Source organism: Haemaphysalis longicornis, unplaced genomic scaffold (assembly GCF_048455015.1).
Source record: "Haemaphysalis longicornis isolate Haplotype H1 unplaced genomic scaffold, Haemaphysalis longicornis Haplotype H1 scaffold_1, whole genome shotgun sequence".
NCBI classification, from domain to species: Eukaryota; Metazoa; Arthropoda; class Arachnida; order Ixodida; family Ixodidae; genus Haemaphysalis; species Haemaphysalis longicornis.
The window spans coordinates 428086213-428109125 of NW_027526203.1; the positions used below are offsets into that span (position 1 = coordinate 428086213).

The window sequence follows — 22913 nt, forward strand, 5'->3', positions numbered from 1 at the left end:
CCCAATGTCCGTCCGCGTCCATCCATGCGCATACCGCCATCAAGCGAAAATCAAGCGAAATTCGATTTGAGCCGTGAGTTGCAGTTTCATTTAGGGAATAATCAAGGTTCAACTCACGGCTCAAATCGAATGACGGTCGGGGCGCAAATCGGATGTCACTCGGGGCGCAACTTGGATGTCATTTCGAGTTTCCGTACTCCGCACCCTCGCCATCATCCATCATCCATGCTGCCATTTTTTCTTCCTCCTTTTTCTCTCCTTATCCCGCTCCCCCTACCCACTGGTCATGACCCACAGGTGACCCACGGGTGAGTCAGTGATTGGCCACCACTGGGGGGTAAGACAAACAGACAGACAGACAGACAGACAGACAGACAGACAGACATGGATATTGTGAGGCAAGTTAAAAAGAACATAAAATATTTAAGTGCCTCAGCCTGTGCCACTAGGTATAACAGGCTAGACAGACAGACAGACAGACAGACAGACAGACAGACAGACAGACAGACAGACAGACAGACAGACAGACAGACAGACAGACAGACAGACAGACAGACAGACAGATCAAACTTTGTCACGTTTGCCAAGCCAAACTGACCATGTTTAGAGGAAAATTGTAGCCGTACATACACTTGCTTGTTATGTTACCTTTGTTCTTGGCAACTGGGAAGTTAAAGGCTAGGTACCGCTGCCGCTAGACATTTTCTTGGTGTTGCCTGAACGGGTACTGCCCGCCTTGCGTTTTATTTTGCAGATTGAGCATTAAAAAATCCTCCGTTGCACAGAATATTTCGCCATTTATGGCAGTTCCCGGGAATGTTCTTGCTTGGGTTCTTCTGAGTGCGGCCATATGATCTTGGCCAGGCGATTGTAAAGGGCAGGGCGCCGTAGCCTCAGGTAGCTTTCCATCTTTCCCTCAGCCGGGGGACCTTCTGCAACGCCTGCGAAGAGATAAAGAAACACTGTATTTAGCTGACCATAATTTAAGTGTGAGTTTGGCTTTTTGATTAATCAAGAAGATGCCAACAGTCCATAACATCCAAGAAAGCACAAGGGAAACCATCCCTACGGGATGTGTGGATGAAGGCGAACATGTAGAGTTTAAAATATTGAGTTTATTGGCGGTATCCAGCAAACAAAGCTTATGTGGCAGCCGTGGCGCCCTATCTTATGTTACATTCACTCCCAGCAAAAACGACTCATAGCAATGCTTTTTTAAGCAAGAACTATCTACTGATTGTTGGAAGGGTGTTTGAAAGAGTCTATTTTTTTCGGTGTCAGTATCAGTTTTAGTTTGTTGTTATATTGAAAATGCAGTGGGTAAAAAGACATATTCAGGAAGGGGTCCCAGAGTTATAAACTGTATAGGAACCCCCTTTGTTATTGTACGCAACTAAGCAATTAGTAGCAGTCATTAATAAGACTAATATATACTGCATAAACAGACAGATGCAGTAATAGTAATAAACTATGACATGGGAAGAAAGCCTACACACGTTACAAACACTACGGCATGCATACATATCACACGGCTATTTAAGTACTGATGTTGCCCACAGAAGCCACAGATTATCCTCCGCAAACCGCCCCTTACGCAACCGAACTCGACTTCTCGAGGTCATGAGAAGTGGGCAAAGTCAAAATTCCCAGAGCGTGCGTTCCATTTTCCAGTGCGATTACGCCACACTCACTTCGCTACGCTGCGAGGCACTCTTAACTACCGTTACCTGTAGGTGTGTCACAACACCCGAGAAAAAGAAAACTTGCCTGTCATGGAGCCCAAAATCAGAAACTACGGAACCCACGTCCGGCGCTCCACCTACAGCAGTATCTTCACTCTCCTATGTGTTTGTACGTAAATGCCAGCTAGTCTTTAATGTGACCATAGGTCGGCAGGCTCACTCACGAGTGCACTCACACACACTCCACTCACCACTCATGAGTGAGTGGTGAGCGAGCCTCGCCATCACTTTGGACTGGCGAGTGTGAGTGCGAGTGAGTGCGAGCCCCACGCGCAGTGAGCCCCGCTCACCACTGGCGAGCGCAAGCGACACTCGCGGCGAGCCCCGCTCACCACTCAAGAGGGCGAGAGTAACTCGCGGGGAGCCCCGCTCACCACTCGCGAGTGCACTCGCGCTACTCGCGCCACTTTGCTGCCCGTCTTACTCAATGCCCTGAACAGGGGGCTGTAAAGTATTTTAAATAAATAAATAAACAAACAAACAAACAAACAAACAAACAAACAAACAAACAAACAAACAAACAAACAAACAAACAAACAAACAAACAAACAAATAAATAAATAAATAAATAAATAAATAAATTTCAGTCAGTCACGGAAATGACGCCAGTGCAAATAAGCAAGCGGCCTGTAAAGGCTGCACCCGTGCACACAGGGTCTTCTTGCGAGAAGCAACCTTGAGTACTAAAGAGTACGTCATACTTAAGGTTGTTCGTTTTCGGGTTTAATATTTTAATACGGAAGTGTTTTATGCCGGGATACACCAAGATTTCACTGACGTCATATCTGTCACGGAAATAACGCCAGTGCACGTTTGCCGAAGCGACCCGCCAGCAGGACGTCGCTTGCTAAGCACATCCACAAGACAGCCTGCGACCCTCAAATCATGTTCACCTGCAGATTTCTCTGCACATTTCACTTTCGTGTTTTACCGATTCCTGTGACAGAGGAACCAACCACAGTTTTTTCGAAGTAATGGAGTACCAACGTGCCCAGAATGGCACCCTCATTAAGATACTTAAAACTTTCTAACTATGGGAAGGCGAAAGCCCGGTTGGACCTTCTTTGATGTGCTGTTGAACTTTCTATTGACCTTTCATGTGGAGCAAACTATACAGGATGTCCTAGCTACCATGCACCAAGATTTGAAAAAACCAGCGCCCTCAAATGAGCCGATGGAAAGCAACTGCTTTGCCTGTCACACGTCCGAAGAGATAGCTTATCACCATGATAATGGCATGCATGGAAGGAGCAGCATCACACAAGTTTGCGGGGTGCCTGTTGCAGATAAGACACAAACTCGGTCGCGAATTCTTTTTTTCTTTTCCCTATTTCATTCTGGCTAACTTGGAGACTAACTTGCAGTTCGAGGGAACTGCTTTATGATGTGGGCGGGAGCGCCGTCACGTGGAATTTTTCATATTTCGCGGGGTTTCTTTATCAGTCAGAATAAAGGAGTACGCAATTAGTTCGTCGCTGAAAATACCGCAGTTAGATGCCCCTCGTGGTACCTAAAAATGTCTCATTGACACTTTAGCGATTCGGACAGTACTTCTCGAGTTAGGTAATTCATTATAATTAATAAGTTGAGTGTCATTAAGGAAAAAATTACTGGCTGCTACTCCACTGCACTGAAAACACTATGCTCTAGGTTTTCTTGGAGTAACGCCACAGGTGGTCAGGTTGTGACCCATAACCTGACCACCTGTGCAACCCCAAATGTGAGCTGTGCCTGGGGGACCACCTCACCGCCAGCAAAGAATGCAGAATGCGGTTCCGGGAGCCGTACCTTCTCCGAAGGAAGAAGTGGGAACGCGACCACCCCTCCACTCCGATGGAGTCCGCCCACCGGCCCCGCACTGCCACCCGAGGGAACAGTGGGTCAGCCGGCCGCTCAAAGTCATGATCGACCGTCCGACCCCAGGGCAACCGTTCGCGGTCCCGGTCAAAGTCCCGACAACACGGGGAGAAGCGAGGGCAGCAGGAGAACGACACTGACGGGAACAAGATGAGCTGGGCATCCGTTCTCTCTCCCACTGCTCGTCCGTCCAGTCCACAGTGCAGCGAATGTGATAAACTACAACAAGAAATCAGGACACTCAGGACAGAAATGCAATCACTCAAATCCCTCATGACACAACAACTCAAGAAAACACCCGCGCCAACCCCACAAACACAACCCGGTACGCTCCCTGAAGATGCCTCAGTAGAGCCCATCACGACACCTCTGGCACAAGCCGTTTTGAAAAAAAAAAGAACGAAGGCTGGAACAGGCGTCACCTATGCAGGACGAAACCACCGGAAGGTATATAAATAAAGAAGAATTCCAAAGCGGTCTCGAGCAACTCACTACTCTCGTCCAGGGCCAGCTAAAGACCATCTCCGCTAAGCTAGGACAACTTGTGAGTCAAGCGGCGCAGCTGTCGGGACAAATGCAGAGCACCCAAACTAGAATGGAGCGCCTAGAACTTCAGCACTCGACAAACACCGGCCGTCACTCAAGAAGGGACAAACCGTACTTCCGCCCAGGGCAGACAGACACGACGGCCGGAAGCTACACCACCAATAATGAAGACTAACTCCAGACAGAGTCCGCAATCCCCGCTACTAATCTGGCAGTGGAATTGCCGAAGCTTTAGACTTAAGAAGGGTGACTTGCAACAATATGTTGCTAATCAATGTAATAGCTCTGCAAGAAACGGCCCCCCGATGTAATAGCTCAGCAAGAAACGGCCCAGCTCGCAAAAATTCCCGGATACGCGTCCCACATCACCAATAACGGAAGGAATGTCTGCGCCCTAATTAGGAAATATATCACGGCTGTTCAACACCCCTTGACAACAAACCCTCTAACTGAAATATTCTAACCGAACTAGTTCCTCAAAAAACGAAAAGAGGTCGAAGCATTTTTATCCTCAACATCTATTGCCGGCCGAAAAACACAGCCCCTGGACGGGCGGATATCATTCGACAGGCAAAACTAATAGCGGGCTCTAATCCCTTTGTCATCGCAGGAGACCTAAACGCCGCACACCAAGCCTGGGGCTACACGTATCAAACCAAACGAGGAAGAGAGCTCTCCAACATTATCGACGAATAGAGCCTCACCCTCATCACAGACCCATGCAGGCCAACCAGAATCGGCACTAGCACGACGAGAGATACCTGTCCGGATCTTACCTTAACATCAAACATCTTCAACGTTAATTGGAGGAATTGTGAGGAAAGCTTAGGAAGTGATCATCGAGACGAAAGTGTATGGCCCGTCATACAGACGGAAATTAGGAGAAGCGAAACTCACGAACTGGGACGCGATAAGGAAAAAGAGAAGTCAAGACCCGACCACCACAATAGAAGACATAAACGCATAGACCCAAGACCTCTGCAACGACATTTCACAAAACACAAAGAAAATTCAAATTTCCAATCAAACACCGGCAGTGGACAATCACTTGCTTCACATCTGGGAAGCCCGGCGCAGCTTACTGCGGAGATGGAGGAAGCAGAGACACAACATAAAGCTCCGCTTACGAATCACCAAACTCAACACAGAAGCGGCCCAGTATGAGGCGCAGCCTTGCCGCCAAAACTGGCTACATATATGTGACACCCTAAACGGAAGACTCAGCACTTCAAAGTCATGGCACATTCTTAGATATCTGATAGACCCTACCAAGAGCAAGGGAGAAACTAGCAAGGCAATGCACACGATAATACACCAGTTCCAAGGACCTGCAGAGGACCTCATGTGTGCCCTCAAGAACGTATTTTCCGGACACACCCAAGGAAGTTTCACCGACATACAGTGGACCACCGAATGCCACCCTTGATCAGCCAATAACACCGGTTGAGGTGCCAGCGGCCCTGGCCAAAATCCGCCGGAACACACAAAATAACTAACAAAGCCCTGGCAAACCTGGACTACGCTTCCATCGTTGCTCTGGCCACCTACATGAACGATTGCTGGATGAGCAGCATTCTCCCGAGTTCATGGAAGGAGGCGGAAGTGAGATTCCTACACAAACCGGGCCAGACGCCATGCGTCGACAACCTCCGCCCGATATCCCTCACCTCCTGCATTGGGAAGGTCATGGAACACGTTGTTTTCTATACAGGTTGCAAAGGCACTTAAAAACTACAGACCAAATACCACACACCATGTTCGGATTTCGCCCTCAGCTATCCACGCAAGACATCCTACTTCAACTGAAAGCCGACATCTTCGAAGCAGCCAGTAGGACCACGCCGAAGGCCATCCTCACATTAGAGCTCAAGGGGGCCTTCGACAACGTGGCTCACAGCGCCATTATGAAGAACCTCAATGAACTCGGCTGCGTCGAAAGAATGTACGAATATTTCCGTTGTTTTCTCACAGACCGCAAAGCTATCATCAAGATGGGAGACCTACAATCCGACGCTTTCTCATGCGGAAGTAGGGGTACGCCGCAAGGCGCGGTTCTGTCCCCAATACTGTTCAACATCGCCCTGATTAACCTCCCGAAAGAACTGAACAAAATTCCGGACATCAAGCATGGCATTTACGCCGACGATAAAACGATTTGGGTGGGTAAGGGATCGCTGGGAACCATGCAAGACCGGCTCCAACAGGCCGCAAACGCTGTTCATGTGTGCGCAAAGCAATGCGGCCTCACCTGCGCGCCTCAAATCGGAGCTTCTCTTGATTCAAAAATGCCACCGGGATCCCCCCACGGACATTCACGTCATGTTGGATGGCATCATGATTTCCTCAACTCGATACATCAAAATTCTGGGAATGACCTACCAGTAAAACTGTAAAAATACGCAACTCATCCGGAAATTGGACTCGTCAACCGCTCAGATCGTCAGGATGCTCCGTCGCATTGCCAGCCAAAAACACGGAATGAAGGAACACGACATGCTGAGTCTTCTTCAAGCTTTTGTAATTTCACGAATTACGTACGTCGCCCCCTACGCCACCCTCCTGGCCGCAGAAAGGCGGAAGATCGACACCGTGATACGAAAGGCCTTTAAACAAGCCCTCGGACTCCCGGCAAGCACTTCTTCGTCTCGTTTGATGGCGCTAGGGGTGCACAATACCATAGACAAGCTTACAGAGGCGCACCTGAACGCCCAGAAAGCGCGACTAAGCACTACCCCGACAGGCCGGCAAGTACTTATGAACCTGGGATACTCCCCTTTGTTGGAAATGGAGACTGCCGAAGACATTCCACCGGAAATTAGGTCGAAGCTAAAAATTGCTCCCCTGCCAAGAAATATGACCCCTCAGCACCATGAAGGCAGAAGAACAGCCAGGGCACAAACCCTTGAAAGGCTGTATTGTCATTCAAAAACAACAGTATTCACAGACGCAGCGGACTACGCACGTGCAAATACCAAAACAGCGGTTGTCGCCGCCCCCACTGATCTTCTTACTAGTGTCACCCTTCTCCAGGCTACCACCCTCGAAGCGGAAGAAGAGGCTCTCGCATTAGCAATAACCCAGACCAAAGCCAATATTGTTATTACAGACTCGCAAGCGGCGTGTCGGAAGTACATAACCGGAAGAATTTCCACGAAAGCCCTACGCATCCTAGTCCAAAACCCTCCTGAAAGAACAGTCAAAATCATTTGGACGCCTGCCCACTCATCCCTTCGCGGTAATGCAGCGGCTCACGCTCACGCCCGAGATCTTGCTCGCCGGGCATCGTAAGAGGACGATGAGAGGACCAGACACTCACTTATTACATACAATGACATCACCCAACAGTACATGCTCACACGACGCACCTTCCCGCCACCGGCAGAAAAATTAACAAAAGAACAACAAGTCACCCTCCGACAACTTCAAACAAACACATTTCCACATCCCACACGGCTACACGCCATTCACCCCACAATATACTACCCCCAGTGCAGGCACTGCGGCAGCCCAGCAACGCTCTTCCATATGGTTTGTGCATGCCCTTCAAACCCACACCTTGAACCAATTCCCAGTCCTACATACGAGCAGTGGGAGAGTGAACTTGCCAGCTCGGACCTAAGTAAGCAGCTTTGGCTCGCTGAAAGGGCGAAGACGGCAGGCCGCACCAAAGGAGTCCTGGACCCAGGACCAAAGGAGTCCGCACCAAAGGAGTCGCACACCAAAGGAGCCGCACCAAAGGAGTCCTGGACCCAGGACCAAAGGAGTCCTGACCCCGCCCACTTTCAAGCTCGATATACCTGTTCAATAAAGTTTTCTCCTCCTCCTCCTCCTTTACCTTCAAAGCACATAAGCAAACATGAAATATTTCGGTAACTCGTCGATGAAATATTATGGCGTTTCATGGCGGTATAGTAAGAGGGCTGTCGCCTCCGGGTTCCCCCGCTGCACGTTCCTGTGGAACTCAGCAAGGGACGTCTGTAACTCCTCATGCGACGCATTTTCGCTGCGTGAGAAAATTCTACTATAATTAGCGATGAATAAACGATTTGGTCACTCCTCGGTGGCTCATGGTAGTAGACGTCGGAATCCAGTGACGTCGTAACATGCGAGATGCCTTTTTCCGCAGACCTTTAATGGCTTTACTGGCTTGAGCTTAATGTTGGCAGAAGCTTGCCGTATCCTGCGCTGTCGTGACAAAGCTCAGAACGGTGACAACAGCTTGCGCATACCTGCTCTCTCATTCAGCGATGAGCAGTGATGGCTCTGACGCTCTCGGTACAGGCGCTTGGCTTAGTTGCCGGCCCTTTCTGCTGCATTCTTGGAGAGAACGCCTATGCGTCGGCCGCCGCGAACAGCCGCGTATTACCTAGGTAGCGCGCCTGCCCCACCTAATGGACGCTCGTTAGGACTGGGCCTCACGAAAAATAAAGTTTTGGTACAATATTCGCGCACTTTGATCTCGGCTGTGATAGCTTAGGTCGCTCGTGCCTGTCGTTCGAGGACGCGGTGTTGGTTGACTGTGACCCGAAGAGCAGTACGGTAGTCGTCCTAGAGCGCAATGGACACAGTGTACTGGCGTGTACTAAAACAGGGCAGAGGAGGGGCTCGCTGCGCCTTCGCGTCGGTGTCATACCACCGGTCACGGAAAAATTCCGGAATACCTTCATCAAGTCACATGTCGCGTGCCGCTGCCCCACGTGTATGACGCTGCGGGTTGGTTAGTGTGTGTCGGTAATTCTTTCTACTACAGAGCGAAAACAACGAAGTCTAAGGTAAAGGTCAGGGCAGGGCACAGCGCTGACTTACAACTGATTTGGAGGAAGTCTCAGATTTCTAGGTTTCATGGAACGCGTGCGGTAGAAAAAATCGTCGTGAGATACACAAAATCGCACAAAAAGTCGGAGCACGTAACGGGAAAAGGAAGCAGCAACTGCGGAGGAGGGTAGGCCGCTGTCGCACTTGCAATATGAGCCGCCTTGGGAGGTGAAGCTACTGACGGCGGTGAACAGGAGACTCCTGGCGATGGCGATCGAGCGGAAAGAGCTTCGGAGGGTTTTTTTCCGGGGGTTGGTCAAGTGGGGACCCGTGCGGCCGCAAGTTTCGACAGAAAGTTTAATAGCAGATCGACAGAACGTCTGACTAGGCTTTCACCTTCAGATTCTTAGAAAGTTCAAAGTATCATAGTAATTTTACTAAGGAATAAATCGATAAAAAGGCAAATCCGTCGCGTCCCCGCATAAAGCCACGTTGTGCCTCAAAACCATGAAAAAGCGGGCAGACAACATCTGTCACGCTTTGATACATGTATCCCACGAGGTACCCTTATTCGCTTGACTAAAACTTAAAAGGGATATCTCGCTATCGTGGAGCCCGCTGTCGTGAACAATAAGGGCCGTCCACTATAGGTGCAAACACGGCGCAGCGTGGCCTCGCTCCGCGGAGCGCCAGCGCACAAGCCGCGGCTGCGCATCGAAGCTAAGCGGCGCAGGCGCATAGGGGCTTAAGGGCGGGGCTTCGTGCCGTCTGCTAGCGCGGGAGAGCGCCGTGCTTGCTTTGCTGTGAAGCACGCCTAACTGCAGGCATGCTTGTAGCGTCTAAGAGCACCGCGACGGCGTTGCGGGAAAGCGCATTTTCCGAAGTACGAAATCTGCGCATGCAGAAGATCATGTCAATTTAACCTGGTCGTCATCACTTTCTCTGGCAACAAAGTCCCATACTACGTCACCCTTTTTTCCGCTGAATGCCCATGCTCTTTGTACAAAGAGACAGTTGCGGTCAGCGACCTCTGCCATGAAGTCGAACACAGGGCGATGGTCTGTCCCCAGAAGAATGTAAATAAGTGCCACCGGTGTGGCTTTCGGGATTCCCAGGCTGGGCACACCTGCCAGCCCCACTGCACCCTCTGTGGAGGGTACGACCTGACGGCTGCCAAGGGCTGCCCAAAACGCTTCAGGGTGCCGTTCGTGAAGCAGCAACGAGAGTCCGCGAAGCACCGATCGGAGGAGCGGACTTGGAGGGCGGACCTGGACCCGCAGCGCGGACGACCACGAGACTACTCCTGTACCCATTCCCAGAGTAGGCAAAGCCGCTCGGGTTCCAGGTCCAATTTCAGGAACAGGATATCTAGGCCAGGCGAGGGCGATATATAGGCCTTCCAGCATGGACAGAACAGCAATAGGTCTACCACCCCGCAGCGAAGGCAGTTCCGGGGCCGGTCACCGGCGGGGAGAGACTTCACCGCAGATTCGGGTAGCCGCAACCTAAGGGTGTCGAGATCGAGATCTAAATCCCGGAACCAAACACCAGTGAGGAGCAACCCCAAACAGGTGGGATATAGGCAGATCGACCTCCCATCACACACCAGAGCGAGTTTCCCCCTTTAATGCAGGAAAATAAGGAACCCTGTCATGAATACGTGCGACTAAAGACACTTACAGCGACGCAGACGGAGCAAATCGAGAAATAAAATCAGTTGATCAGTTCTCTGTTAACCAGGCAGCACTGAAACAAGGTTAAGTAGCGTGGTATAAACTGGACAACAAAGAAGGGACCACACAGGACTAGCGCTGGACATCAACTGCAACTCTTACCGCACACAAAAGAAGACAGAGGAACAGCGCATGCGTGAACATGGCCACAGCAACAAGAACAAAAAAGAGAAATCTGAAAAGAATTACGCCCACCTCCCCTCGCGGGAACCCTGGTGTGATGCGACGCTGAAGGGGGTTCCATTGTGCGTTTCCGTTGGGTCGATTACTCGAATTGCGTGAGCAATCGTCGGGTAATGCGAGAGAGAGAGAGAGAGAGAGAGAGAGAGAGAGAGAGAGAGAGCAAGCGTAGCGCGGACGACCGTCGACTGAGAGACCGGCCGGAGCGCGGCACTCCGCTTATATGCGCAGCGTGCCCGAAGGAGAGGAGACCGCGGAGAGAGAGGGCGCTGCACATGCGCACAGCGCGCTTGCGCCGCGCGCAGCGCCACTCACCGGTGGAGTGAGAGATCGCGCAGTGCGCGCGCCACAGATGTTGGGTGATAGGGCGCGCTATCATGGCGAGAGGAGAGGGGGTGAGCGGAGGAGAGACGCAGCTGTGCGGACGCGGACAACGACGACGCAGGAAGGACAGGGCCGCCGGCAAGAGATGCTCCTCTCAGCGTCGCATCTAAAAATCGCGACGAAGTCAAGTGGTTGATTATTTCACGCACGTGGCAAGTGGGCATTTAGATAATCTATTTCTTTTCTTGACAAAGTCATAGATGCCGTGCTTACGCAGTTAATACCGGTATTCATGATGCACCATGCTTCAAACAATTCACGGCTGGCCTGGACCTTAAAACAGCGCAGTTTTTGTGTCTTTTCGAAAAGTGGAACACAGTGTGGACACCCGCGAAACTGAAACCGACATAAGGTGCAAGGTGGCCAAAGGGACACCCAGCCCTAACCCTCAAACCAAGACGATGAGATAACAATTACGCATAAAGAGGGGGAACTAACACCGGGCAATCCTACACAGGAAATCAAAGATATAGCCTCGCAGCTCTCAAGCCAGGTATCGCAGCTGGTGGCGCAAATGATACCATTGAGCTCGAGGGTAACCAAATGGACACGTTGGAGGTGAACGTCAGTACTTCCTCACAAAATCAGGAAGCGTGGAGACTTCTGGTATGGGATCATCCCCTATGTGGACTTGGATATCGGGGTATGCTTTGTATCGTGTTTTGGGGGTCAGTAGAAGCAATTCGGATTTGCTAGGAGAACATGTTAATTCTGCCTTCTCGGCTCCTGTTACCACCGCTTGTATTGCTTCCTGCAAGGTTTCTTCTATTTGTGCGTCACTTCCGCTTTTTACCCACAAGGTGATGCCATCGGCGTATTAACTGTATCTAGTGTTCGGAATTTTGCCAAGTCGTTGGGGGTTTTCTAGTACGGCCAGATAAAATAGCAGGGGCGACAAAACTGCTCCTTGGGGTGTCCCTCTAGCCTGGAGTTCTACCCTGTACGACATAACTCCTCTAATCTGCAAGATGGCCGTTCTATCGGTTAGGAAGCTCCTTATATAATTGTAATATTTTGCCTATTTATTTATGTGTTAATATTTTTTATTTTTTTATTTATTTATTTTCGGTAGTGCCAGTCTCATACGAGACCAAAGCAGAAGGGCATCAGTTCGTGAATACAGAATACACCGTTCACAGTTTTACATTTTTACAGCGCCATATTTTCTCAGGCGACGTCTAAGAGGGTACAGAGGCTGGAGCCAGAAATGCCTTAAGGGGCGTTGAGGCCTTTACAAAATTAAATAGGTACATTTTGAAAAATGGCGTTAATTACACACAAACAGTGAACAGTTAACATTCTTACGCGCGGCATACAAGACAGTAATACTTATCAAGCAGACAATACAACGCTAGTTTCACGCAAACACAATACCATCGGCAATAATGCACTACAAGGAACACACACGCCGGTTACGGAGAACCAGTTGTTGCTACAGGAAAAACAAATACCTTTACGCGCAAGTCTACGGGAACAATTATACAACAAAAATAATCGCCTAGAAAGCGGTAATACGGCTGATCAAGAGAGAAAAAAAAATATGGTTGATCCCTCTTCCATAGGAACCGGGAAAACACGAAAGTGAAATGTGCCTTCACAGGAGGAGTTGTATGTTTATTGTGCATCGATATGAATTTGAACATCGCTATTTATATTTCGTCGGTATGGCGCCGTTATACGCATCAACATTAGACCCTGGATTGCACGCGCCGGAGCATTGCTCAAAACCGACTGAAACCACAGGCGCTCGCAAACGGTCCGTGCGAACGAAACCCAACAAGTTGTCAGCGAATCGTTTGGTGAACACGCGGTCCGCTGCAGCAAAAGGAGCAGCGGATCGTGCCATGAGCGCTACCTTACTCCGTGGTCCTTGCTTTACAGGCTTCTCAGCAGGTTGCACGGCGCGTCCCCCGTACCCGTAGGCGCTGGCATCGAGGTGCCAACTGTCGGCGCTCATTAGCGTCATAATGCACTACTTCCCTTCGCCTCTCCTATAGACGGCATGACCATCTGAAGGAAAGGATGTAAGGCGCGTTTGCCGCCCTGTTTACGCGTCTGTTCATAGCGCAGTCGGGAGCGCGTTTCGTACCTCCCGGTGCGGCGACAAAGTTCGTGTTTCACATCCCGGCGCAACCGCGTCAATCGTAGTTTTTCTGCCGATGTCATTTCCGTGACGGATATGACGTCAGTCATATCTTGGTGAACCCCGGCATAAAACACTTTCGTGTTGTAAGATAAGAAAGGAACTGGGATATTATTTACGGAACATGTACTCGATTTGATTGTATACACCAGTATACAATCAAATCGAGGACATGCTCCCTAAATAATATCCCAGTTAAATAATAACCGAGGAATCTAAACTATTCCATTCTCTTATTGACAGGGGAAAAAATTAATGCTTGAAGCAATTGTGAAAAGCGTATTCAGTAATGGTGTTAGCATGTTTTTGTCTTAGGGCTCTGGATTCAGCAAGGGAGGTGTATTTTCATGCATCGTCGATGAGGCTGCGGTTATGAAGGAGGTTGTGTGTAATTCTTAATCGTGACAGTTTTGCTCTTGTCGCTAGCGTAGGAAGACCACAAGATTATAAAAGGTTAGTGGGCGAGTCGATTCGTTCGTATTTGTTGTGGATGGACCTGACGGCTTTCCTTTGAACCCGTTCTAACTTTGCGATATGAGTAACAGATTGGGGAAATCAAACAGGGTTGGCGTGCTATAAAATTGGACGGACGATTGTTGTGTAGGTTAAAAGCCTAGTTTGTGTAGGCGCAAGTGGTAGACGCCTTCTCAAGAAAAACAGCTTACGCAAATCTGCCGCTGTAACGTTGTTTATGTGAGCATCCCATCTCAGATCGGAAGTTAATGTGACACCGAGATATTTCTGCCGCGTAACTCTTTATAAAGGGGTGTTGTTTATTTTGTAAGTAAGCTCGGAGGGTACCTTTTTTCTGGTCACCGTCGTGCAGACTGGTTTTGTTACGTTTATCGACATTTGCCATTCTGCACACCAGTGAGTAATCTTTTCCAATGAAATATTTACACTAAATGCCGCTTATATCGAACAGCGCGAGGATTTTAAAATAGTTCGATATAGCAAAAATTCGATATAGAAAGTGAAGCAAAAAAAAAAAACTTATACGACAGCAACCTTGCCGACGGAGTCACGAGCTAACGCTGAGCTCTTACCACCCTGCAGTTCACTATTGATACGACACTTTCTTGGAAAGAAAACATTAATTTATTTGGGTGGAAGAACTACGTGAGTGTAGCCTGCTTCTTGGAGCACAGCGCGTTGCTGGTGATTGCTTGCTGCACGGTATCTAAACAGTCGACAAGCACAAGACCGCTGCCCTCAAGGGCACTGCAGTATCGCCTTAGCAGGGCCATGGCAGCGACGGCTTCGCTCGGGCTCGGAAGCGGTACGGAGTCCTCGGCGTCTTAGACAGAGCGGAGACAAGCATGGAGACAAGCGCCCAATGTGGCGCTTTCTGCTCTAGCGACATGCATGCATGGAGCTGGTCCCTCTCTGCCACGGCCGGTTTGGACGCGCCCGAGCTCGCGCGAGAGTCGCAAGTGACACTAGCGCCACCGCTGCGCGCCGATGTATTGCGGGAAAGCCCGCCGCATGCCTAAGCAGAGCGGAAAATCCCGCGCGGGGGAGTTCGATATATGAATGAATTAATTTATTGTCAGGAAAAAGGAAAGGAAAAGCCACCAGCAGGCGTAAATTGTCACACCTAGGGGTGGACACCGGAACGCCTGCTGGTGTGGGGGTTGGGGCAGAGGATGACAGATTCATAGAGAGGAGAGACAGATGATAGTGGTGACATATTTACAGAACACAGGGGAGGGGCATATTTACAAATTAACACACACTCACACACCCACACAAAGTCTGGACCAGGGACAAAAAAAAAGGAACTCGTAAAAGTTTACACAGTCACTGTGCCAGAGAGTCAAGTGCCAGGCGGAGCACTGAGGCATCCAGGTAGCCGCCCAGTGCCTCGTGGACGCTGTCCCTCTCCCTGGTGTTGCCCGGCGGCCATAGTAGCTCGTCTAGCGGCCGAGCCCTTCCCCCCAGGGCGGCCAGCAGTTCCGGCCTCCCTGCCGCATACTCGGGGCACTCGAAGAGCAGGTGCGGCAGGGACTGGACAGGTGCGCGGCAGTGCCGGCAGGCAGGGCTGTCGGCCAGCCCCAGGCGGTGCTTTCGTTCCGCCGTCCACACCGCCCCCACGCGGAGGCGCAGGATTGCCGAACGCTGCTGTCGGGGCAGCCGTGCGGCCCGCACAGGTGGTGGGGCCTCTCCAGCAGCCAGCCGTGGGTCCGGGTGCTGTGCCCGCACGTGCCGCTGTATAAGCGGGCGGGAGTCGTCCGCCGCTGCCTGGGCATCCGTGGCCGCGGGCGCCAGCTCGTGGGCCTCGGCGGCCAGCTCGTCCGCCCGCTCGTTGCCCTCGAGCCCGATGTGGCCGGGCACCCACTGCAGCCGCAGCCGGGCACCCCTGCCTGCCAGCCGCTCCGCCTTCTCGCGCACTCCTCGAACCAGAGGGGAGTGCGGGTCGCCCTCCCGGATGCGCAGCAGAGCCACCCGGGAGTCGCACAGCAGGGCGCAGCGCTCGGGTGCGGGCTCCAGCTCCAGCAGCAGGTCCAGGCCCAGCTGGACCCCACAAGCTCTGCCGTGGCCGAGGATGCGGCGTAGTACAGCCGGGCCTGCCGGGTGGCCTCCCCCAGCACGGCGGCCGCTGTAGCGGAGCACTGCCGCTGTCGCAAAGAGCCATCCGAGTACGCCGGGGTGTGGCCCTCCAGGTCTTTCCAGACGACGGCCCGGGCCAGCTGCAGCAACCCGCAGTGGGGCGTTCGCCGCTTGCTGCGCAGGCCCGGAATCTCCAGGTGCAGCTCGGCCGCCAGGTCCGGAGGGCGGCTGGAGGGCCCCAAGTCTGTGGTGCCCACCACCTGCTCGTACCGGGCCAGCATGCGCCCCATGCGCGAGTGCCGGTGGGTGCGCAGCCGCTGCAGCAGGGGGCCGCCCCCCTCGGCTCGGCGCAGCCGGTCAATGTGGCCCAGGGCCCTCTGCTCGGCCGTCATCTCGAGCGTCCACACCCCTGCCTCAGCCAGCGTCCTGTCGCACTGCGAGTTTCGGGGCAGGCCTAGGCAGGCGCGGACGCCCTTTCGATGGTCGCCCTCCAGCTGCCGCCAGTTGGGTCTCCGCAGGGTGACCAGCGGCAGCGCGTACATCAGCAGCCCCACGGCCGAGGCGCTGTACAGCCGCAGGGCTGTCTGCTGGGAGCAGCCTTTGTCTCGGGCGACCATCTTCCGCACAGCCGAGGTGGCCAGCTGTGCCCTGGCACGTAGCTCCTTGGCGGCCTGGCGGAAGTCCACCCTGTGGTCCAGGGTGAGCCCCAGGTAGCTTACCCTGGTCTTCCACTCGAGCTCCTCGCCGTCTATGTGGAGTTTCCTCGTCCGTCCGCGGGCGGCTGCGCTCGGGTGCACAAGCATGGCCTCTGTCTTTGCAGCTGACAGCTGCAGGCCGACACCTTCAAGCTTGTACCGCACCGCATCCATAGCTGCCTGCAGCTGCTGCATGACCGCCCTGCCGTCTCCTTTCGGTCCCAGCACCCACAGGGCAATGTCGTCGGCGTACACCGACATGTGTACCCTGTGCCCCCCCCCCCCCCCCCCCCTCTGGGCAGGCAGCCTGGCAGGGCTGCCATCACCAGGTTGAAGAGCAAGGGGCTGATGACAGAGCCCTGTGGGGTGCCGATATCCACTGGCCGAGGTGCCGACAAGACGTTCCCCACCTGCACCTGCGCCGTCCGGCCCGTCAGGAACGCCTCGACGAAGCCCCGCAGCTTCCCCGCAATGCCGGCCTCCTCAATGGCAAAGGAGATGGCGGGGCGCTGCAGGTTGTCGAAAGCGCCCTTCACATCGAGCAGCACCAGGGCAGCCACCTGCCTGGTGGCACGGGCGTGTTCCAGGGCCGCCACCACGTCAGTGATGAAGTCGGTCGCCGCTCGGTGCTTCCGAAACCCCGTGAGCTGCTCCGGGATCGCCTCTTCCTCCACCACGATGGCCTCCATCCTGCGCAGCGCCACCCGCTCCAGCAGCTTGCACCCGCAGGAGGTGAGGGCCACGGGACGATATGCCGTGACCGCCCAAAGGCCCTTCCCCGGCTTGAGGATGGGCCTCAGGATGGCGAGCAGCCACTCGGGCGGCAGCTGCCCCGTCTCCCAGATGCGGTTGTAGGCCACCAGGAGCTTGCCGAACCCCACCTCGTCCAGGTTGCGGATTATCTGGTAGGTGAGGCCGTCTGCCCCTGGCACCGACTTGCGCTTGCAGCTTCGGAGGGCACTGCGGAGTTCGCCCTCCGTGATGGGGGCGTCGTTGAGCGGGTGACGTCCCTCGGGCTCCTCCAGCGCAGCCGCGGGCCTTGGTTCCGTCCGGTGCTGTGGCAGGAAGTGATCCGCAAAGAGTTCGGCCAGCTCCCCAAAGCTTGCCTGCTTGCGGATGGCCAGGGCGGCCAGAGGGTTGCGGTTTATCCGGGGCTTCAAGATGGAGCGGAAGATGCCCCAGAGTCGACGGCAGCGCGGGTCTGCCTCCGAGCTAACACACAGCTCGGCCCACCGTTGCCGGTTGAGGCGGTGGGAATGTCGTCGGCAGGCAGCATCCACGCGACGGTACTCCGTCGTGAGCAAAATCGCGTTCGATATAAATAGTTTTAAATGCATCTAATTTTTACCAGAATTGTACAAGGGTTCGATATAGGCAATACTTCGATATATCCGTGTTCGATATAAGCGGGCTTTACTGTAGTGCCTTGTGGTCATTGCTGTCCCTAATCTTCCTGTAAATAATGCAGTCGTCCACGAAAAGCTTAATTTTGCAGTTTATGTTGGCCGTAATGTCATTGATATTGATTAAAAATAATAATGGCCCAAGGACGAAGCCTTGGGGCCCACCTGACTTAACAGAAGCTGTCCCTGATAATGCGCCTTCGAAAACCACAAACTGGTGGCGATTGCTGACGAAGTCTTTCACGCAATTCGTAATCTGTTCACCCCTAATAATGTTTTCCAGTTTTAAAATCAGTTTGTTATGACAGACACGATCGAACGCTTTCGATAAATCAAGAAGTATTATATCTGTTTGGGAACAGATATTTAGAGAAAAAGCAAGATCGTGAACAACTTCGGTAAGCTGGGTTACAGTTGACGATCCTTTCCGAAATCCGCGTCGGTGGGGAGACAGAAGGTTATTTTTTAGAAAAAGAGTTCAATCCTTTAAGATTATATGCTCCAGTATATTGCATGACATACTGATTGATTGTAGGGTTTAACGCGCCGACGCAACGCAGGCGATGAGTCGCGCCGTAGTGGAGGGCTCCGGATTAATTTTGACCACCTGGGGATCTTTAACGTGCGCCGAAATCTCGCAGACACGGGCGTTTTTGCTTTTCGCCTCCATCAAAAAAGCGGCCGCCGGGGCCGGAAATCGAACCCGCATCCTCGCGCTCAGCAGCACAACGCCTTAGCTACAGAGCCACTGCTGCGGGTTTGCATGACGTACTGGTGAGCGATATCGGACTGAAATTAGAGGGAACAGCTGTATCTCGGATTTTGTGTATTGGTATTACCTTCGCCACTTTCCGTTCGGATGGCAGTTGAGCCGTTTCAACAGATTTGCGATATATAATGAAGAGGTATTTACTGCACCACTCTGCATATCGCTGTAGAAATTTGTTAGCGATATCATCAGGACCACATGCTTTTTTGAAGAAGGTTAAGAATACCTGCGTCACTTATAACTAATGCTTCAATTGGCTTTGCAGCAACCAGAATGACTGTGGGAGTGATTCCATTTTCTCTCTCTCTCCATTTTCATCAGTGAAATCAGAGTGAAAATAATTGTTGAACATATTGGCCTGACTTGTTTTTTTCGCTATCAGTTAGAGATGAAGTAGTTCCTGTACCGGGCCGAAAGTGTTTCCAGAATCCATAGGGGTTCGCAGAAGCGCTGTGGTAAAATAATATTCTTTAGCGAGTTTGGCCTTTTACTTGAAGTCCGCAATAGCACGTGCCAGGTTAGACACGCGCACTCAATTTTTGCTGTCCATTTTGATTACATGACGTCGCCCTTTCACTCTGCGCTTGGCGTGCTATACTTCGCGTGTCACCCGGGGATTATATTTGCGTTGCCTTTTAGCCTTTAGGGGAATAAAATTGGTAATACAGAATGGGACAATAGCCTTGAAGCTCGACCATATGCGATTCACATCAGTCAATGGATCAACCGCCAAGCTTGAAAACTTATGAAATTCGTGAGCCCAGTAGGCGAGAATGCTAGCATCATCAGCTTTATGGAAATTTTGGACAGTTACTGTTGATCGTGATGTTAGTGATGTTATGCTAAATCCTAGCTTCAATTTACAGATTGGTATTTGGCTATCATAAATCCCTGGGATGACTTTGACGACCGCTTTATTTGACGGAAACTGGCCACTAATCAAAATAAGGCAGGAATTGTTTTTGTTTCCTCTGTTATTCTTGTTGGTTCTAAAACGGCCTGGTGTAGACTGAAATTTAAAATTAAGTCAAAAAGTTGCAGTTGGCATCTGCGGTTAGCTCTTAAGGTGTACGACGCGATAGCGTTACTTCGACGTGAATGGGGCGTTTTGAAACGGGGTTCGTGTATTTAGCATGCTTCACAAGCACTGAAGTGAAATGAAGAGAGCTAGAATAGGGGCAACGATTCTCATTCGCGGCGGCACAGGAAAGACAGAGGTCATGTGCGCTTTCGTAGCTGAAGATGCGGGCATGTAAGGTTGCGGCCGCGGAGTGTTGATCACTTAAATCGAGAAGGCGACAATGCTAGTTTTTTAAAAAGACATCTTCTACATTTTCTAAAAAGACATCTACATGTGTTAATCTGTGTATTTGGTTTTATACTGAGGAGCACTTGCGATTCTTCGGCGCTGCGATAACTATTTGACATGGGGAAAGATGGTGCTCCTAATTGCAAGATAAGGCGTTCTGCAAATTTTTTCGGGGAGGAGAGGGTGTTACTTGTGGTCGTAGAGAGCTTAGAATTCGAGTTTGCGCGCTTTTTAATCAGCTTCGGCGTATTCTTACAGGCCGGTCGGGTCCACAATGGATGGCAGTTTAGGATGGCAGTTTTCAGGCGTTTAGGCATACTGCCTGACAGCAATAATCTAATGGCCTTCTCAGAGTGAGTAAGCTGCTGTTTGGTAGTTTCGGTAGGTGAGTCGCAGACCTCTCGGCAATAGCGAGTAGTGGGAGGTTGAAGGCTGCCTAATATGCTGCCCTGATGATAGTGTTTATTTCTTTTTATTTATTGTGGGTGAGCTTCCTGGACGGCGCGCTTTACAATATCCGTTTCATGATCAGTGCCTGCGTAAGTCTTGCCGTCTAATTTTCTTTCTTTCGAGCTCTTCCCTTGGTAAGGTTATTACAATGTGTGCCAACTGGGTGAAGATTTTATATTTTTTGGCGATTGTGAGATCGGCATAGGCCCATGCCTAGGATTCTTACGTCACCGCCATCTCGGATGACATTCTTACCAATTTCTAGGTGTTATTTAATTTGGCTGCTGGGCACCATTCATCGCTTTCCGCGCAGAGCTTTCAGCGGTGTCAGCGCCGCGAAAGTTTTGAAAAGTAATTTAAAAATAGGGCAGCTGGACGCCCTATGTCCGTTTTTATTTATTCGGAGACATTTTAGTTCGTCTCTCGTGTTACTCTAGACGTTCCTTCATTTTTGCCTTGACTTAATCTTCTGCCCCCCTTTTTAATTGCGTGGCACAAGTTTGGCACCGGCATCGGTTTCAGTGGCGGGGACGCTTTTGGCTGATGACCGATTTGTGGGAGCGGCTGGGGACCCATCTGCCAAGCATGCGACTGCCCACGGGGCGTAGAGCAAACGTTACTGCGCGGGCGCGGCGGCTGCGGAAATCGCGTCTTTTCTTTTGTTTTTGCTGTAGTATCATTGTCCTTCTCTTCACATTCCAGTAGCCGCTTTGCCGTGTTGAAGGTTACCAGGCGTACATTATCGCAGACCCAAAACGGAAACCTTCTACAACCACGCAATCCTATCTCAAATTTCCCCCATTCATCTTCCCCCAGAACCGTCCGCATTGTCACACTCCCCTCACTACGTACCACCTAGTCTACTTATGTCCCCCCCCCCCCCCCCCCCCCCCCCCCCACACACACACCTCCCAAACCCCATCGCACCCCTTCCCCTGAGCAGTGGAAGTCTGCGCTGACCAGCTCAGCACCGGAGCGACAACAAGCACTAATGAAACGAGCCCTGGATTCGGCACAGGCCCGCGCCCTCGTGGACTTAGGAGGCTGGCCACTATCTCATTACCTCACCCTTTTCGCTCAATAAGAAGTTTCTTCCTCTTCCACCTCTCTGTGCATTGGCGTAGTCGCACTTGTGCTCGAACATTCGGTGATGAACTGTTCAAGGATTCTGAACAGTTCACGCTGGAGTTGACGTCTTTTTTTTTCACAGAAAAAATTAGAAGCACACTTACCATCTGATTGCCCCCCAGCAGACTGCTGAACCAAATTTCTTGTGAACACCTGAAGAACAATATAGCCCGTGTTTGCGTCTCGATAGAGCCCAACAAAATATCGAAGTAGTGCGGCTGCGTTGTTCCTGCGCTTATTTGGTACTTTCAGTGTGTAATTGCGTTGTGGCGGTTACATTATATGAGCGAGCGTCTACGAAGAGATGTTCGCGATTATTTTTAGACACGAATGCATTTCATCTTGAAGCCTTCGGTTACTAGGTAAGGAGAAGAATATATTGGCGGTAACAGCGACGTTACAGCAGTCAGAGTTGCCCGGTAGATAATTGCCGCCAGAGTGACAACCCTTCTTCTGATACTGTTTTTTTTAGCTTCTACGCCCAGCTTTGCTCAACACCGCCACAAACCTTCCAGTCATTGAGAAACGAAATTGGGCTTGTGCGGCGCTCTTACTCGGAGTTCTCGGCAACGGGTGAAAGGACTCGCTCACGAGCCTTCGACGAAGGCAAAGCGAATACAAGTCTTGGGAGAAGACGTTGAGAGCCTTGGGTTTTAACTTTTTAACAACTAAAAAAATCAACGCTAACAAAGCCTCAGCAGGGACTAGTACGCGCTGCATAGTAAAGGTGGAAACGCGGTTGAACTTGGAATGAGGACGCGGACATGTAGGGAGAAGACATGACTCGAGACGGGAGCGCATCGTCTTACATGTCCGCGCATGTCCGCGCCCTCGTCTTGTATCGTCTTCGCTTCAACGCCTTTCCACCTCTGGTGACAGTCAGCGAGGGGGGACGCTTACCGATTCGGAGGGGCCAGTGAAACTCTTGCAAAGTGCTCTTGTACGTATGGCCTGCACATCGATTCGATGAATGATGCTCAGCGTCAGTATTTTTTTTAAAGCAGTAAAATCAGATAAAAAAAAGAATCCCAGATTTCCCTAGGATGGACTAAGCAGATCATGCATTGCGTCGTAAAAAAAGTTTCTTTGTTGTTTTTATGTTCTTACATCCCGTACATCTAACACTAATATTCAGCTACTGCACTCTACATGTGCTTTTAACGTGTCAGGTAGGAACTTCTGTGAACTCTTCAAAGGCAAACTTTTATCGAACGCCCGATGGAAGGCAAGTAGTGGCGCGGACAGCTACATGAATTCACCATTGTGCAG

The 22913-nt window shown here is 51.3% G+C and overlaps 1 protein-coding gene across 7 annotated transcripts in view; it reads right to left on the bottom strand.

The window, feature by feature from the left end:
* Nucleotides 1-564: 564 nt before the first annotated feature.
* Nucleotides 565-22913, bottom strand: part of LOC144155702 (thiamine-triphosphatase-like) — a 496904-nt gene continuing 474555 nt past the window's right edge. For all 7 annotated transcript variants that reach the window (XM_077687310.1, XM_077687307.1, XM_077687312.1 and 4 more), the window contains one exon: nucleotides 565-941. In XM_077687310.1, coding sequence (XP_077543436.1) covers nucleotides 799-941 — 143 coding nt within the window. In that variant the 3' untranslated portion in view covers nucleotides 565-798. The remainder of the gene's footprint in view (nucleotides 942-22913) is intronic.